Here is a 20,802-nt window from a genome sequence, read left to right on the forward strand (position 1 = left end):
TACGCGCCACTTGGATGGCATTGAGCAAACACAATACAAGGCAATGATTCAGCTCACAATCCCCATACAATAGCAATAATCAATGTTGTCATAATCACAGTTAATATCGGGCGTTAAAATCAGTGTGACGAATCTATGGCGTATTTCATGCAGGATAGAGAACACATTTCGAATATTTCGGATAGAAAGGGTTAAACAAAGTGTGAAAGCAAGAGTCCGTATGTAATGTGGGTCAGAGATTATACAATGAGTCAATTCCTTTTTCCACTGCCAAACTTTACTTAGGTAAATCTCGCAGTTGCAGCTTTACATCGCCACACACACTCATTGGAATCCATGCATGCAAATTGAATTGCATTTTGTACATATGAGCATGGAATGTTCGCCATAAGTTGGTGACAACTTTCAACACCCTTTCATATTTCTAATGAATCATGCCAAATCGACATGTATATAGCGATGCCATACGACGCATTCACGTTATGTCAATTTGTAGTAAGGATTTTAGGCAGCGGCTTATTTTATTGAAGACAACAGATGCCATCAGCCCGTCAGTCATCAGCTGCTGTTCCACTGTTTATAACCTGGAGATAAACCAACCGATTGCCTCGAGCTCACGCAGCAAACGCAATTTTGAGTCAATATTTACGACAGAATATGACACACCTTCGTCTCTCATACCGCTCCTCCTGTCGTTCAACCACGCAAACTAACACGATTTATCACATAAATAAATATAAACAAATTGGATAGTTGTGGGTGTAAACCTTCTACCTGCTAGCTTCCGTAATCCACAACATTTGTCTACAAAATAAACACGCAACCATGTGCCACTAAGCACACAATAGATATATACATATGTATATGTACATATATAGTATTGACGCGTATTTATATGATTGTATGTTCATTATATGCATTAGTATCTGCAGTAGAACTACCTGTGCATTTGAATGGCTGTATAAACGCTCTTACTGACTTGAGGCTTGAGGTAATTTTGGTGCTACAAAGAAATACCAACACATGAAAATCTTACTACCACCAAAAGATTGAACCAACCAACCAATCATAGAAAGTTAGGATACTTCAGTTCAGTTGAGTCCGAAACAAAACAGGCATACACACCAACTCATTTGAGGCACCTTACATCCTTTCAACAAATACCAGTTTAGTAAAAATGAATAAAAGTACAAACTATTGACCAATGAGCGATATATTCACATGTGTATATGCAACAGCTTGAATGACCAAACAGGGGATATCTTTACATTACGGAGAGTTCAGATTTATATATACAAACATACTATATATGATACTACATAATATTCATAAAATAAATAGCACGAAGAACATTTGAGTCGATAGCATACAAAAATCATGTTTTCGTAATAATAAAGAATATACTATGAAACTAGACAACCCCTACCCAGCTAATTTGTGTTGCATAAATTGACTTGCAATATGTAGTACTTTTCTATTTATAAACATTGTAATCATAGTGACTTCAATGTAACTACAATTTTCCGCTTTAATCTGAGTCAATAAAGTTGTGGGCTAAATAATAAAAAATAAGGAAAACATATTTTTTGTCCTTTCGGATATTACCATCACCGCCCTTGTCGTTATTGTTGCTTTACCCAATTTAGTCAATCAATCGTTTACCAACGGACAGCAACATGTGGAATACTATTTTCCTACGTATCAATGACCTTTTTTTATCACCCTCGGCAATAAAGAATAGGGAACAGAAAGCATGCTCGCCACCCTCCCGCAAGTGTCAATAACTCATAACATATCATTAGAAACACACAGAATGTGCAACTATGAATAGTTGTAAGGAGGAAGTGTTAATATAAATGTGGGTGATGCAATTGATTTCTGACATCCTTACCGGAATCGATTTTCTCATTACTTTATGAGCCAATGCAAAACCCAATCAGTCAACGGGACGCCATGGCCAACTTCATAAATAATTAAGTGTTCATCAACGCACCATACATTTTCTAATTGATAAGTTGGCAGTTATCTCTTCGCAAATTGGCTCTCGTTCAAGTGCGTATAAGTGTGTTTGCCTGTATGAAATATAGCTGCACTTAAAGCAATGCATTGTCCTGAATCAACGAGAACTGTGTGTAACAGCCAGACTCAAAGTTCTTGTTTTGTTTGTATGACTAATTGGTGGACAATCCTGTGGTCACAAAATACAGACCGAGACAAACATATTGCCCCATGCTATATACATACCTACGCAGATAAACCATAATACGAGTCTTTTATTGCCAAATGAATATTTTTTATGAGACGATAACAGCATGTAGCCTGCAGCTAAATGAAATACAAGTAACCCCTACGCTGGGGTTTGTAGCATGTATAACTTGAAACCTTCAATAAATACCTCATTGTAGCATGTGTTAAAAGACGCGCACTTGTTTGAGCGAGAAATAGCATCTAATAACTAAACCATGCCCCTCGTATTTTGTGGTTCACCAAAAAAAAAAATAAAAAATAAAAATAAGTTGAAAATATCCAAAAGCCAATTTACATACAAATAATAGAAGTTTAAAGAAATGACTTATATTTGTAATATATTTTTGAATGAATGCTTAAGAGTTCTATATCAACACGCACGATAATTGCAAGACTGTGTCCACAATATATAGTACTACATACTACATACGTACATGCATACGTATATGTACATATATGGATAGATTTAGCTAAAGGTTAGACGCTAAAGTTCAATAAATTATACAAATGTTGCGGATTAAAGTAGCCACATCCAAGTAGATACTAAAATAAAAATACTAATTATTCGTACCCACCACTGTTAGAATCACCCTTACAATTGTACTTCAAACAAACGGAGTAACAAATATACAAATATATTTACTTATATTCTTAAATGTATTAACATTCCTATATGTATTCACTTGTATGACATTTTATCACACATATGATCGTATGAATGTACCTAGCAATTTACCTACTTAGCATTTTGCCTATTAACAGTGGATGGCAGTTATCCTTCGAGCGATTGTGCACGTTTTCTGCAAATTAATTGTTAGAGATCTTATGAATTTATTACCATGCGAGATATCCAATCCCTGGTACTCGCATCGCATTGGAATCATATATATATATATATATATATATCCGAATGGGCGCGTACAAATCATTTGCGTACACTTAGGGGGGTGAGTTCGTGAATAATAAATTTTTGCAAGTCTTAACTAAGTTACTTCTGCGACTACTCGTCCAATAAACCCTATACATATAAGCTTTTATTATACTTTAATATATGCCTGTAAGGCTATTAGTTGCAAGCCGAACGAATATTTTGCTTAGTCGCCGCATGTTTTGTTTTTTCTATACCTTCTACATGCATATGTATGGTTGCGAAAAGCAAATTAAGACAAAATTTATATACTCATTTTATTGGAATTGGCGAATTTCCATCTCGTTACTTACATACTATTAATTAATTGCTTCACGTAATACGTCGCCCATATACATAGATTAATTGAAATAAAACGCTGATACACATATTTTTCTCTTATAGACTCAGATGCCATGGAAACAGACCCTTCGGCACAGGATATGCTTACATGTGGATCCTGCCAAAAGACTTTTGCTCTTTCTGATATAGTTAAATTTATTCAACATAAAGTGCTACAATGCAATAAAGAGAACTATGGACAGTGCTCGACTCAGGGTATGTAAAACGTAGTCTAAAAATATAAAATAATAGAATATAATATATATATACATATAACAGGCAACATAAATTAATATTTATGAAAGTTAATAAGAAATAAATTTAATTTTGCAATTTTTTATTGAAAATTTCTTCAGCTCCTTCGACCGATAGGGATACGGACGATGGCCGACCTTTAAGCTTAGTCAACAGAAGACCCTCGATATCGGCGCCAATAATTAGTCGCAAAACTTCTGGATCTGGATCACGAATACATACGCCGCCTCCAAGCCCTGCGGATCTTTTAGCTGATGGCGCGTCCAGTACTCCTAAGCGCTTAGTGGACGGTAAGTTAAAATATTAACATCAACATTAAACTTAGATTTATATCTCTGGTATTCATAACAGAAAATGATAACACAACTCCCAGAAATGAAGGGGCTGTAGAGAAGAGCGCATCTTTGGAAAATGCAAACAATAACTTAACCGAGTCGTATGTAGGAAGTGATGTAGTAAAAACAAATAATATTAGGATAAAGCAGGAACAAGAGCAAAGTGATGAAGTGAACATAAATATTGCACTGCATGCAAATGATTCCAACCAGGACAATAACGATGGGCAGCCGTTACCGAAACGCCCTAAAATCGAAGTGGTTGACGCGGAATCCAACACATTACATACAGGTATGTATGCTCAACGCTACTAACAGAAATTGTAATGTAAAACGTGGAAATATGCACATATATGCATATTTAATTACAATTATCCAGCTAAAATAATGCAATCGGGTTTGCCACATTCACTTTGGTTAATAAAGGAGAGGAGAGAGAGAGGTAGGGAAAGCATATCAGAATTTAATAGTTAAAATTTTTCTGTTCGAACTGGCATTCACTCTACAATGGTACATACAGCGATTGACTGACAGCGCTATGTATAATTTAAAAAGAATTCCTGGCAAAAATGTTTTTGATGTTAAAGATTTATTTGATATGTCAACGCAAGAAAAAAGCCAAACTCATGTAGTATGTCAACCGAAAAACAATAGCCACACATACGAACAAATGCATGGAGGTGTGTATGTAGGTATGAGAGCACTTCACTCTTGACCTCTGATTTTCACCCTTCAAAAATGCAGTGAGCATCGAGATCCTGCCAAATAAAAACAGGTAAGCCTGACATCAAAAGCTAATCTGAACTTTTAAGTATGAGTTCAAAACAGATAAGAATTATCTGTAATGGTTATGCCCTCATTGATGATAAGGGGCAGAATTTCGTGGATATACTACACACAATTATAGTATGTCTGTACGTATGTTTTTATTTGAGCTTCTCAATTTGAATAACCTTTTTCTTTAATTAGTTTTATCTTCATTTATGTGACAACCAAGTACAAAAACTTAATTTTTATTCAATATTTGTACATACAAATATACATAACAAATATAACCAGTATGCTTGTAAATATAATATATAAGTATGATTAATTGAAAGTTGAGCAGACATTAAAGAACATCAAAGTAGAATCTGGTCAGTTGGAATGAGTAACGGTTCTAAATTTTTATTTCAAATATCACATCTTATTATATAATATACATAAATATTTCAACGTCCCTAGTCACTTCTAACTGATCCGAGCAATATATTAGAAGTCAAATCTTTAAATTTTTTTATTTTCTTGATTTAAATTCACAATTGATAAACAATGACATAATAAAAGCGGATCCTTTAAGACTTGTTTATTAACAATAGAAGGGAAATTGTGCATGCGATTCAACAGTCTAAATCGTCCAGATATAAATGCAAACACATAAGGGTACATACATTATATTTTCGGGCAATTGGAGTCGAAAGACCTTATTGCCTGCCTCCACAAATTGTACAAACATGTGTAAATCAAAAGCCACACATATTAGTCCTAGCCCTGCCACAAACTGAACGTGAGTAATTGTACGTGAAAGCATGACGAGTACGCACTGCCGGCCAAAAACAATCTCTTCTTTGCACAAAACACTTGCATACGCATTAACAATGCCTTGGTCTTGAGTTTGAGATGTCAGTACAATAGAAGTTCCTTTGTTTTTCCTTACGAAGAACATACTATTGTAATAAAAAAGTGGAAAAAGAGTTATTGTTACTCTTGTTGTTTAGGAATATAAGCAGCCTTAGATGGAGTTGCACATTTTTGCAACTTTAACCCTCTGTATTCCATTGTCTATAAAAATTGTCTGCAACTATGCACTGAATGCTTATTATTTTATTGGGATGTCTTTTCCAGAGCAAACTATAAAACATGTGAACTTGAACTACTCATGCAACAAATTATAAAATCTATATCTACATTATGTCTCGTATATCTAAGATACCCGTCGGCAAAATAATTGTTCCACTTTATACATTAAATGTTGCATTATTTTTAAATTTAAAACTAATAATATTTGTAAAGCACGTATTATTTTTGTTTAGCTATTGTTATCAGAATAAAATTATAAAAGATGTCAGTTGATAATGATTCGTGCGGGTATGAGGATTTTGTATATATCCTAATCCCTTGACTTGCAATTTTACATAGAGTGGAATCGAAAAACAATTTCTATTTTTTTTATTATAAATGTTATATTATGCAGTATTATCTAGAGTATCAAATACAATGGATTGGATGACTAAATGATAATGTCACAGAGTTGTAAGCTAAAGAGGCGGCCGTTACAAGTTGGTTATAAAAAGATGAAGGAGCATCAGCACTTTCAATCACGGATTAGAAAGGTTTATTAGTATTAGATGCTAGTAATATTTGGACAGGTTAAATTCCAAACATATTCACTTGTTTCGGTAAACTTTGCTGTTTTATTAACCGAAAAATTGTTTGGTATTTTTTATAGTTAAGATATTATAACACTAGTTGTTTTCATTTTCATGGTTATCTTCATGTACGAGTATATCCGTTTATTCATATTTTGTCCATTATAAGATCGATAGAAGGTACAATGAATCTGCTATAATCACCTTCGCTAACAAAACAAAAATGAAGCACATATGAAAAATCCGATTAACCCAGCTAGAATGCTACTTACAAACAAATGCGTGTACATACATATGTATTTATACATACACTTACGTACATATGTATATATGTGCTATAGTACTAACAACAGGCTTAGCAACATAAAACACCATAAACAATTACCGCATCGTGTGGGGGTTTAACCCATTCACCAGTTTGTGTACGATTTGCTCGTTGTTCTGCACTGTTATCAAAACTACAGGCGGTCGGCTGTTCTGTCAATTTGGCATTTCCGTTGCTACTTGCTCTTGAGATGCTTACAACGGAAACGCAGTGACCCCGCTGTTATTGGAATATGGATTAAAGGAGGTAGTTAAGGATATTTTTTACTATGAATATTCGCAGGCAAATAAGTAAAATTTTGCGATTGTTTTATATTGATAATATGCATACTTTTGTATATGCGTGCAGAGTATAATAAAGCTGATGACAAGTTTTTGGCAATGCAAAAATATGAGGTACAAAACCAGAATATATGAAAAAATATTAAAAAGGAATGGAAACAAAACAACATTAAATCCAGTGCAAAAAGTTCTTTTTAATGTGTTTAATATGCACCTACATCCATACATATGTGAATTCATACGAGGTATTCAATTTTTAACCGTATTCACCAATATTTATTCGCGTGACATGCTCGTGTCAGACAACAAACTCAACCAAGACTTCAAAGAATAGACAAATGTACGCAAATAGGGGCAACTCAAACATGTTAATCTATTTGATAGAAACTTCACCTTTTTCTATATTTATTTCCATTTGCGACGAAAATGTCGACCTTTCCAAACACTCTTTTTCTTGTAATTTATGCAAAAAAAAAGTGGAAGTGAAGGATTCTCTATAAAAATTAATTTATGTACGCACATTCACATATCCACATAAATGTACATATGTATGTATATGTATGAATATCCAAAAAGGTTTCATGCAACCCTTTTTAATTATTGGCACGTCCGCCGCTCACGCTTGTGCAACGCCACTCAAACATAATAAATACACGCACATATACCTACCCGAAATAGTGTGAGCTCTTGCACATGCCCTTCATCATGACATGCGCTCGTTGTCAATACGATACTCGCGCGATTATGTTTTAGCTGCGATCAGCAGCAATTGTCATCGTTGCTGCCTCATTTGCATGTTGCCACTGCTGTCACTTAAACATACGACATTAGGTCCATATGTGCATACACACATACTCGCCAACCCTAATAAAAGGAGTTTCCTCTAATGAACTAAAGTTACCCGCTTATGCGGTACAGAGGGGCTTCGGGGTTATACCATCATCTCCGGAGATCATGTAACGCAGTTTTCACCTTTGACATTGTTTATTCATGTGATAGCGAAGGATGCCAGAGGATGTCATTTGCAAGAAGAAAAGGAACACTGCCACATTTAGAAAGGATGCTCACAGAATGCAAAATATACATGTATTCCTACGAACACATACTATGTATGTACATATGTACATGAAAACACTATTCACCTTCATGCTTTAGTTATAAGCTATCGAGTGAATTTTGCAAGGGCTTTTGTTTGAATGAAAGTGCTGCGAACAGTTTTCTTCGGTACACTATTTAGTGATTGGAGATCAATAATTGCCGCCTATGGTCAGTAGCTTTTCGGCGAATTGCCGTTAAATCCTCTGTATACACAAGCATCAACCGCTTTTTCTTACAATTTCACTATCAGGATAAATGGTTAGGGAATGGCATACTGTACACAAAGCAATAAAAGCCACAACCGCAAACACATGTGTACTAAATGGATTTCGCTCAGAGCTGATTTAGCTTAATACCAAGGGTGAAAATTTTGTGGCATCGCAAATGTGTTACACATGTGAAATTGTCCATTTAATTTTAAACTTCTCATCAGAAGTTTCCTACGGCAGTTATTTCTTACGGAAAAGCTTACAGGATGGATTTTCCTCGCTTTAACATTACACAGTTGAATTTACAATTATTCATTTTGCAGGAACATCTGGCACTGTCATCACCGTTGTGAATTTTAAAAGCATCGATATTGCAATACACGGGCACATACATACGTATATACACATGGTCTTGTATTGGTCTGGCCATGAATGTGTGTTGTCAATCGATGATGTACACTTGCAAACCAATGGATACCGCAATGTGTCGCCCTGATATGTGCGAACATATGCCTCTCGGCACATACACACACTTTCAAGACAACATACACCTATTATGTCTACATACGTGCTCGAGGATATGGCTAACCCATAAAAAGTGAAATAAAAAATTGGAGCGGCCGCAAATAAATGCGGGAAATGTTCTACAAACCGCTCGATTCATCCACTACTTTGTGGTTCGTTAACACATTGGACTCTTCTTTGCTAAGAATATATACACATACATATTTACTTGTAGATAAGAAGAGGGGATGACGTCCGATGAAAATATACAAGTATCCGATACGTAACATTCGTAATTGGTGATCATTTGTATGCAATAAGCGCGACACTTTTCTTTGTATTAGGAACATTGTTAGATAAGAAGTGGGAGAGGTGAGCCCCAACTACATACCTACAAGCTTGTTTTTATTTAAATATTCACTAAGATGCCATATGTATATTGACAATGTGTACACTTATTTTCAATGAGTGAGGAAGGGATGACAGAATTTAGAAAATATTGTTCTTGAAGTATAGATTCCAAAATATAGAGCTAACTAGATGTGCATAGAAGTATGTGGAAATTTCATAACAAGTTTTAAATACTTTCGTCTTGATTAACCGCTCTTAGAGAAAACCTTTCTGTAGTTATATTAATGTAACTTATCAAGCTTTATGAACAGTGGTTTCACCTAAAGGCTAAGCAGTATATGTGATAAAAAATTAATTGTCTAATTAAAAATCTCTTTACTATGTCTTTTCAGAACCCAGCAATTATACATGTTCCACATGCAAGACTCGTTTCACTTCTGCTTGGCGCTTAATTCAGCATGTGCAACATTCGCATGATGTTAAGATATATGTAGAACTCCCCACCTCTCTATCTCCGAATTCCGATTTAGTGTCGGATCCGGCGTTGTCGAATTTGCCTCTATCGGCATCTGTGCCTGTATCGGCACCAACTATAACCTCAGCGAAATCAAGTGCACAGCCCTTATCGACTTTACCCTCCGCCGCTTCTTCCTTATATCCGCCCGTCAGTCACCAATCACACAAAACTGATAACTCGAGTACAAACTGCAACATTAGTAGCAATAGCAGCGGTAATGGAAGTAACAACTCTTCTACCGGCATACCAGCCCCTACTTGTGGTGGTCACTCAAATGCTGTCCAACAGCAACATCAACAAATCCAACAACAACTTCAACAACATCGAGCAGCAGTTGCTGCTGCGGCAGCGGTTGAACAACATAAGCAACAACAACAAAGCAATCTTACAACAGCAATGCAAAATGCTCAAAACTTAGCGGTCGCTGCAGCTGCGGGCATGCGGCATCATACGCTGTTGCCGCCGCCCGACATGCACGCAAATCCTTTTAATCTGCTGAGAATGCCTTTACCACCTTCTTTGGCACAAAACCCTGTAGTTCCTACTGTCACACCTCTATTTTCGCGACCCCATCCCGACCATTACAGAATGGAACAACTTGTATCTGAGCAATTTAGGCATCATGGCTTGAATTTAGCAGCAGCTGCTGTGGCAGCAGCAAGTTCACTCTCCACCCCACACTCTGGAGTTTCTCAATTTAGTCAAGGTACTAACGGATCCTCGAACAACCCTATGGAATCACGACCTCCTTCAAATAGTAATAGCCACCGTGGTTCAGCGCCGCCCACACCACTTCCACCTCCACCAATAATTCTTCCACAACAGAATACCGCCAACCAGGTGGGGTCTCAGACTGGTATAAATCTTGAGCCTCAGATGGATTTTTACTCGCAGCGATTGCGTCAGCTTGCAGGAACAACAAGTCCTGGGGCTGGAAATATTGTTAACTCGAGCTCGCCGAGTCCACGACAAAAGCAATCGCCTCATTTTGCGAGCCCATCACCATCCCAGCTACCTCCTACTCCTGTGACAAACAATACGAGACCACATTCTCTAACTCCTCCACAAAAGAGTGATTCTATGAAGCAGGAAATCGAAAACATCAATTCTACGCCTCGATCAGCTTCTACACCGCCTTCAAAGCCCAGCCAAGAGAATGCTGCTGTGTTTGCTTGTGCATACTGTGAAAAGAAATTTAGATTTGAAAATAACTTGATAATTCATCAGAGAATACACACCGGAGAAAAGCCATACAAATGCACAGCCTGCGAATTTGAGTGTTCCCATATCAATAAACTGATGAAGCATATGAGAATACATCGTGGCCCAGAAGATGGCACAAGTAATGCTGGCTCTATAGGTTCGAACGATGCTGGAGATTCAGAAGCTGACGCCGATGCTGACGGAGAGGCTGAAGGCGAAGGAGAAACGGAAATCGATGGGGAGGAAGAAAACATTGACGAAGACGGATTGGAAGATGACGAGGAGGACGATATCGAAGATGGAGAAGATATCGATTATGAAGCGGAAGACTTAAGCGTTAGTAATAGGATCGATATACAAAGTGAAAGTCCAAAAACTACAAGTACTGGTCCTACATCGCTGGTAGGTGAACTAATGGACAAATTTGGTTTGTCTAATATAGCACAATACTCCGAAGCATACAAACAAGCATTGCAGGAGTCTGGAAAATTCAAATATTTAACAAATAAGGATAGAGACAATAACAACTCAAGTAATTCAGCAATATCGCACGTATCTGATAAATTGAATGGCTTCCCAACTGCATTACGCCTCCGGGATGAGCTATCGAAGAACATTTTTCAGCAATCACCTCAACCTGATGGCCAAAATCAAGTACCCCTATTCAATCCATTTCAAAACCCATTCGAACTATCTAAACGAGTTAAAATGGATGGCAATGACTGGTGGAATATGTCAGCTCTGCATCGGAATGATTCGATTTTCGAGAATCTCAAAATGAAACCATTGGGTCTTGGCACTGCTAACTCAATGCTTCACAATCAAATGTTAAAAAAAGATAATCGGCAACGTAATGACACTTGTGAATTCTGTGGTAAAGTTTTTAAAAACTGCTCTAACCTCACCGTTCACCGCCGAAGTCATACGGGAGAAAAACCATACAAGTGTGAATTGTGTTCCTATGCCTGCGCGCAAAGTTCAAAATTAACCCGCCACATGAAAACGCATGGACGCACTGGTAAAGACGTTTACCGTTGTCGTTTCTGTGATATGCCTTTTAGTGTTCCGTCAACACTGGAAAAGCACATGCGCAAATGTGTTGTCAATCAGGGTAAAGCAGCAGCAGCTGCAGCAAACGCTGCAAACGCTGTGGCAGCAGCACAAGCGGCAGCTGCGGCTCAACATCTCCAATCACAATTACCAGCGCAATTATCACCTGCAAGCTCACTCTCTTCCTTTCCATCCCAATACGTTGGCATCACTGGCAGCAATACTGGCAACAATACCTCACTGCCCGGTAGCATTAGTGGCGATAACGATACCAATCTGCCCACAAATCTACCAACACATCATATCTCATTAAAGGAAGAGGCATGACTTTTTCCTCCTTGGATTGGAAACACAACCAGCGGTCCGGATAGCTCTATAAATTATAGTCCTCATCACCAGCACCTACCATCACGATTATTGCCACCCCTGCCACCATCACATCAGCATCAACATCTTCCATTCGATTCCCACCTTCACCACCATCATACACAGCATGCCTTGCCCCCAAATAGCCAGTCTCAACAGTTATCGACGGCAAATCGTATGATGTCGCGCATTTTCTAAAGATTCTTCGATTGTTTCGATTTCCTTTACGTCGCAACGGCACTGAACACTTGCTTTTTGATCGCATATACTTTCTTTTTATGAGATACAACCAGAGGCATTCGATACCAAAGCAATAATCTAAATAAATGTATATAAATTAAGTATGCAATAAGTTTCTCACATTTTTTCATACATACGTTCGCTCATATGGTCATGCCCTATGCATATGGTATGTATTATATATGGATGTTATCCATTGATTTTTTGGCCTTACTTGCCTTATCGACTTACTTACATTTAATTTAATTAATATGTGAAATACTTTGAAATTGTAATAGATTATTTTTTCCCAGTGTAAATTTTTTTCAAGCCCAGTGACTTATGTACACACTATTTGCACATGTACATAAATGTATATTTAAAACTAAAAAGAAATTTAAATAATAAGTTGTATTAAAACAATAACATTTTCTGTTTTTGTTTTTAGAATAATCTACCCAACCTTATACTACCAGTACTTTCGAAAGACCGATTGAGGTTGAATAGATTTTAACGAATTGTGTACTTGTTAATATTTTATTGTGAATTATTAGAAAATATAAATATATATGAATATTTAAAAATATATAGCACTAAATACAATATGTTCGACTTTTAGTATTCTGTTTTTGATATCATGAACAATACAACGCAATTGAAAGACAAGGCTCTATAAGTACATATATCCAAGACTGAAATAATTGCGTGAATATTATAATTTAATTTTTTCTTTTCATTATGTGTACAAGCTCACCGGAAATTCGGGTTAAGAAATTACAAATATGTGCGTACGTACACATCTGTACGTATAGTATATAGCGAATAAGTGACACATTTGTAATATATTTTTATAAAAATTTGTTTCAATCTACTCTCAAAATGTTAATTGTTTTATAATTTTTACCGTGGAAATGCTTTCTTATTGTCTATAATAGTACTAGAGGTCTTCTAATTAATTATTGCATCCGAGCAGATCATAACATTTTGCGCGCTAACGTTCAGTGGCAATTTTGTGTGGATAAAAGGGATGGGTTTAGATCACCGGTGGACACCACTAAACTCAATTTGCATGTATTCGTGCTTCACCGCTGTTTTAAACGCATCCGAATTATATTCTTTAAAATGTAGTTCTCAAAAGATGTTTCAAGTAATCACTTTTAAATTTAATTTTTATTAATTTTTAATTTTTTAATTAATTTTAAAACTGGTTTCTTGTTCATTATTATCATTTCACCAATGGCCTTTGTTTATTTAAAGCAAACTATTTATAGATCACAATATTAATTGAGATCCAGTCCGATTTTTTTAAGTTAATTTTATTCCCAATACAAATCAGGCATTATGAAAATATAATAATTAAATGTTATGTAAAAAATTATACATAAATTTTAATATGATTTTTTTATAGTTATTACAAATGTATTTGGCTTAAAACGGAATCTTGTAATAAATAGGAGTGTTTGTTGCGCGCAAGAGTATTCATAAATTTATATAAAATATTTATAAAGAGTAACTTATGCATGTATCTGTGGACGAGTGTATGTGTGCATCTTGTAAAGAGCGCGAACATTTTAGCTAATTACCAATGTCAAATGTTACATACATATGTACGATTATGATTTAAAGAAAATATATTGAATTGTTTACATTAAAAGCGATGTTTATTTAATAAAAAAAATAATAATAACACCTTATGATTTTTAACGAGCAAAAATAACAAAAAAACAAGAATTTAATCACGATAAACAATTGTATACAGATGTACGTTTATATATAAAAATTTATGTAAATATAATGTTTCAAGTATTTTATATGTGTGTGCAAGGATAAGTTATAGAATTATGTAGCTACATATAAAAGTAGATTTTAAGTAAAAATGAAAATAAAATTAAAATTGGTAAGATCAACTCCAATGTTTTATTATTAGCTTAATGATTATTACGCTTTCGACCAAACTGCATAACAACATCCTTCATTCATCAGGTGCATAATCGGTGTATATCGAAATTTAGAACCGATGAGCTAAATGAATACCATCAACATTATTAGCAAAGAAATATATATTTTTCATACTTAGAAATTCACAAAATTACACTGACATTAACTGTAATTTTGACGATTTATAGTTGGTGTGAACAGAAGATAATTTAATTAGATACTGACAATAGTCACGTATTGGATAATAGAGCATAATTTTGGTCTTTTTTCATTAGACTCGTCACCAATGTTTCTTCAAGTCATGATATCTACCATTACTTGAGGGGCTGACCCAAACTCAAAGATATATTTAGTACCTAGTCAAAATTGAATTCAAGGAAGCCTAAAGCAGTTGAAAGTATTATTGGTGATTAAGTATCTATTATAATGCAATGTTTTTCAGTTTAGTTCTCTCTATTCACATAAAGGTTCATCTGAATCAAAAACTAAAGCAAACTAATATTTCACAATAACAAAGCATTCTGCAAAATACAATTGTAGCAACTTAGGACACATTGTACAAGATAGCAAGATCGTATTCAATCCAATCGCACAAAATCACTGTACTTTAGTTGGCTAAGTTATTATGGGTAAGGAAATCGGTACTTATCTTCCTGTTTTTATGAAAATATAATTTTTTTTACCACTACCACAATTTTACTCCGGTTCGTTGTCGAACAAACCTTCCTTACAACATTGACATGCGGACAAAAAATACAGCGATGTTCATATGTGAGATCTGCTTGGTTTGAAATGAAAAATATATTTTTCTAGTATTATAAAATCATTTTGCAAGTTAACCAAATTTAAAAATATAATTGAAGAATATACATACATATGGACACCTGCAGCCGTCCATGTTACTTTATATAAAGTGTTCTCACAGAAAAATACAAGTGGAGATCTTGAAAGAAGATCGAAAGTGGAGATAAAAACATTACCGTAAGTGTATTTGTGAATGTGTTATCATATTTGCGCTCCCATTCATAAACTTATACTCTTCATATGTTTCAAAAATATTTGAAATTACCGAAATGAGAATATATTATGAAACAAATTATCTATATTGACAACCACAAATATTCAAACTAAGAAATTATATGAAACAAGAAAGTTTCATGCCCTATAAGTTGAGCATATTTATGGCGAGCAAAAGTTAGTACATTTAAAATGATTAAGGTTAAATTTTAAACTATTTATGAATTCTTATTAAGTTTAATCTTAAAATACTTAGTTATAAAGAATTTATTAATTATTTTCAAAAGGAAAGGAATATGAATGGCCATACTCATGGATTGATCATGTGAGAGCACTCTGTACTTATTTCAATTTCTGTTCCCTGTAGGACTTACAGGGTGGTGTAATTGCGACTTGGTAATTTGTAAGCATTTTTTGCTATAATGAACGGCGATCCTCGCGACGCCTAAAAGCATGCTATACTAACTATATAATGAGCCATAATTATATTAAGAATTTATTATAGCAACGAATGTTTATGCAGAAACTGTTAGTTAGTAGAGAATGCACACGTGTTAAAAAGTACTAATTTATAGTTTTCATATGAGGGAACAATGAAAAATATAACTTTGATGTGAAATATTCACCACGCAATGGGCGAAACGGGGAAAATACTATAAATAGACACAAATGATTCGATTTACATTTGCATATTACTAAAAAATCATAATTTTTGTTATTAYATTAAATAACTTTTAAAATTTTATCAAATAATTTATTTCAAAAAGGAGTATTCCTATAAAGTTTGTTATCTAAATGGACTTAGTATATACTTTCGTTATGTAATTGACAAAAAGATAATTTGAAACACAGTTTTCACTTCGTAAACGTCTCCAATGACACATTTTTATTAATATTTAAATACATACATATAATATATTTCTTTGCGACGTTTCATAGTAGACTTTGTACTTGGTCTTCTTTAGCTACAGAACAGGTGATTCTGTCCCTTTTGTACATATTCACATTAGACTAACAAAGCCAAATATACAAAACGTTTTCATAACAATTATGTAATCTTATTGAAAGAGGGGATACAAATGGAAATTCAAGTAAGTGTGGCCTAATCTTGTCAGCGCCGGGCTTAACAAGTTTCGATCAGAGTTGTTTGGCGGACGATTTATCTTTTCTTCACATTTTTTGGTTAAAGGTATTTGTAAAATATGTATGTTGAACCGTTTCGATACTTTGTATAATAAGGAATTTTGAAGTCATTTTTAATTCTTATGGTAATCACTACAAAACCATTCATTCCTTATTTTAATTTCATTTAAGGTTAATTCAGTTAGTCTGGTATTCATGTACAATATACATACATACATACATACACGCATATGTACATACCTATATATGTATGTATTCAAGTAATATTACTAAGTCCGACAAATTTCACGTGCAATTACCTTATATACATACATACATACTTCGCAGTTCGATACGATCATTTAATAATAATGAAAACCTCATTCACTAATGTTTTTTCTTAATTTAACTATTGTTAAACCTTTCTCGAAAATTTTAAAATAACGATTTGAATTGATTGTATTTGCTTTTGAAAAATGTTCTGATTATTTCAAATGAAAAACAAAGTTTTCGGATAATACCTATAATTAAATTGAGTAATATTCCGAAAAAATCTGAAATTTTCCATAATTTTGCTATATATGTAAATAATAACTTAGCTTTTAAAGTATAACTCTTTTAGTGGTTTACACACTTTCTCCTATATTCGAATTATATAATTTTTTGCTTGTTTTCTTAGAATTAATTATTCACAAAGATATCTCCACAATGCATTTGAAACTTCCTACCATACATACATACATACATATGTAAGAGAATTCTACATGGACATTTGCTTACTTACTCACTTACACATTTGTGATTATATTATTCGAACAAATACTATATATTAAAATATGTATGACAATATTTCCATATGTATTGAGACACTTTCTCCTTTATATTTTGTTGAAAGGAAACTTACCACAAACTGCCCGAAGTCCACCAGTACATTCTCAATTCCTGAAATGTGAGAGACATTGTCCATATTAATGTGTGTATCTTGGATGTAGAGAGTACACACATGAGAGTCCTTTTATACACATGCTCAAGTCCATTAACATTCGTGCAAAGCTACTCAGTTTCCATAGTATTTCTAAAGCACAACAAGCTATTCACTTTTCAAAAGGGTCCATTGGCTCACACGAACATTCTCCCCGGCAGGAAGAGAAAGCATTTCTCTGCAAGGGAAAACAAGCAATGGCCACAAGTTGGCTATTGTCCATTTGTCGACATTTGACCAATCCAATGTCATGTTGCCACCCAACAAAGCCATTCAATCCCAATATTACGCGTATACTATACATACTTACATACATATAGTAAGTATATTTCTACTCCTTCATATGTACATATATGCACAAAATTTATACGATCCGCTTCCTACGCATATACAAATACTCACATGACCATACATTCAGATATATGCACAAACACACATACATATGTCGGCTATAAAGAGTTCACCAAGAGTTTACTCACGTATCCATATGTACATATATGTAAGTACTTGTAGGTGGTATAATGGAGAGTAAAGCAAACATATTGAACGGTAGTGGGGGTATTTTTTATTTGTATTAGTAAGAGAAAACCCAGTAAGAAAGTGCAGAGATAACATTTAAAATTAGAACTACAACCGATATTTTGTAGAATTGTTTATGTTTATACATCACTTATATTTTCGCATTGTAATCACCAATAATGTTTATGTTTATACATCACTTATATTTTCGCATTGTAATCACCAATAATGTAAAAACTTCCGGAAAAAAGTTTAAGGAATAAGGTATCGTGGCCGATTTCTAATTTCATTCCAATAATATTGTCTTTAAAGGTAATTGAATAATTATCGAAACTATCGTACATCCAAGAAGATATTTAGTTCAGTATCAGTTAATATTTTACATATTTACTCCTTTCACCACTTAACTTCACTAGTTGTGAATTAAGTATCTCTTCAAAATTTTCATATACATACATACATATGTGCATATTTATGTGTGACATATATAATTTTTTCTTACGTTACGGTCTTGCACCACCAAATGTATAATATTTCTGCGATTTTACCGTTTGTAAACTGAAACAAAATGTGCACAAACGTCGTAACAATTAATATTAATAACGTAAATGATTTGTACAAATTTGTGATCTACGTATGTATGTATGTACATATACATAAGTACGTATACATTTGTGTTCTTTGTGGTATTATATTTTTACTGCCCTGTGTAGTGCGTAATGGCTTAAGGAAATACATATGTATGTACATTAACGAGGAACATAAGATGAGAGGATATTGTTGTTTTCTCGAATATATTATAAACATATACGTATATCGCCACCTGAAATGCAAAATAACGTAACAACATTTTAGAAACTTTACAGTGTTATGAATGAAACACGAAATAAAATGGAACATGAGGAACATTTTAATATTGGTTAAAACTGGTTTACATCTGACCGCAGAACCTGAAAATGTTGAACATACATATGTATGTATGTAATATTATGCATGTAATTTGAGGTAGTGAAGCGTAATCAATAAGACACTCATTTTTGGATTATTTTATGATACGTTATTTTGCATTTCAGGTGGCGATATGTACATATGTGTAATATTTATATTATATTATTTCCTTCTTATAAGTTTAATAGTTAATATTATAAGTTATATCCATTAACGGGCTCATAACAGTGAATTTACCGGTATGCAATCCTTAATCTATGGGTATTATAAGCAGGTAAATCTCCTATAAAGCGACTGGGAATTTTTCTCTCTTAATACAATTTCTTTTCACATTGCTAAATATTTATTACAATCAAAATTAGTATTAAAATTAAGAATAACTTTTATAGAATTGCATATGCAAAAGCAGACTAAATAATAAATACATACAGTTCATATACAATGTATGTATGTACAACATAGTGTCTTGGACATACTTGCTAGTTTCTTCCCTCAAGAGCAATCTCACCTACTATAAACATTTTCTGTTTAAAATTTTCCGTAACGTAACTATCTACCGTTATGCGTTAACCCTCGCAAAATAAGTAAAAAAAAGTTTATCTCTTTACCCCTTTGCACCTTGGCTTCCTCAATGCTTACAGAAAACCATTCTTCACAGAACAGGTTTATTCATAATCAACCCTATGATACAAGTTCTCTTTTTAATTATTGAACAGCTGCTATAAAGGCCAGTGAAGGTTGAGAAGACCTCTTTGGTTGCCATTGTATAAATATTTTGAACGGACGTGTGCTTAATATTTTCACAGATGAATTGTCGTTGTGTGCAGAAACACATATGCAAATATATTACAMAGTTTATCTATAGAATCCGTAAGAGAACATGATGAAACCACGCAGATCCTTTGCTTGAAACTTGACTTGAGTAATAATTTACAGGAAAGTTTTGTATCATAGCAGTAGCTCGTCGGCAAAGCAGGCCTATAAATAAGCAGATTAAAATCTATAAATTTTTTAATACAAAGTTTCTCAACACCTGCAAGTATTTCCCGGCTTTGATCCTTGCAAATTCCGTATAAAATGTTCAGGTACATCGAAACTTAGCCCTTCCTTCCTTTTTGTACCATAAACAGGATATATAGTAAGTTTGTGACGAAGTTTGAAGAAATGTATATAAATGATCGGCATGACGATCATCTCTCATTATTTGAGATATCTATCTGGAATTTTGAACACATGCTATCCTCCCCAAGGAGCTGCTTTTTTTGTAGGAACCATTCAATAGAATTTAGGATATACTTAAGTGCCATACAAAAATAACGATCAAAATGAAGCTCTTGCATGTAAAACTTTTTTATTTGTCAAAGTGTTCAGATCGGACCACTGTAGCATTCGACTCAAACAGGAAAGACGTTTTCGTTGAATAGTTGCTATTAGAAAAGTGTCTCTGAAGGGTATTGTAGTTTCGGTGCAGAATTGTTGATTTCAACTTCAAACAAGGGCGTTCGCCACGGACAGGAACAGGTGGTAATCACTTGGCGCTATGTCCGGGCTGTATGGTGGATGCGATAAAACCTCCTATCGGAGCTCCCTTTCTTCTGACGAGGCATCAACGAAGTGTATTTTCTGGCGTTGTCCTGGTGGAACACTACACCCTTCCTT

General features: G+C 34.4%; 2 protein-coding genes across 4 annotated transcripts in view; both read left to right on the plus strand.

The window, feature by feature from the left end:
• The window catches only part of LOC108969856 (B-cell lymphoma/leukemia 11A), a 51,464-nt gene extending 39,018 nt beyond the window's left edge, over positions 1 to 12,446 (plus strand). For all 3 annotated transcript variants that reach the window (XM_018934839.1, XM_018934840.1, XM_018934838.1), the window contains 4 exons: positions 3,560 to 3,712; positions 3,853 to 4,041; positions 4,103 to 4,378; positions 9,655 to 12,446. In XM_018934839.1, coding sequence (XP_018790384.1) covers positions 3,560 to 3,712; positions 3,853 to 4,041; positions 4,103 to 4,378; positions 9,655 to 12,359 — 3,323 coding nt within the window. In that variant the 3' untranslated portion in view covers positions 12,360 to 12,446. The remainder of the gene's footprint in view (positions 1 to 3,559; positions 3,713 to 3,852; positions 4,042 to 4,102; positions 4,379 to 9,654) is intronic.
• Positions 12,360 to 14,279, plus strand: LOC108969857 (bromodomain-containing protein 4B-like; the record flags this gene model as incomplete). Its single annotated transcript, XM_018934841.1, has 1 exon — positions 12,360 to 14,279. A coding segment is annotated over one exon (237 nt), but the record flags the coding sequence as incomplete, so codon positions are not given.
• Positions 14,280 to 20,802: the final 6,523 nt, after the last annotated feature.

Source organism: Bactrocera latifrons, unplaced genomic scaffold (assembly GCF_001853355.1).
Source record: "Bactrocera latifrons isolate USDA-ARS-PBARC rearing strain unplaced genomic scaffold, ASM185335v1 scaffold_268, whole genome shotgun sequence".
In the NCBI taxonomy this organism is placed as follows: Eukaryota; Metazoa; Arthropoda; class Insecta; order Diptera; family Tephritidae; genus Bactrocera; species Bactrocera latifrons.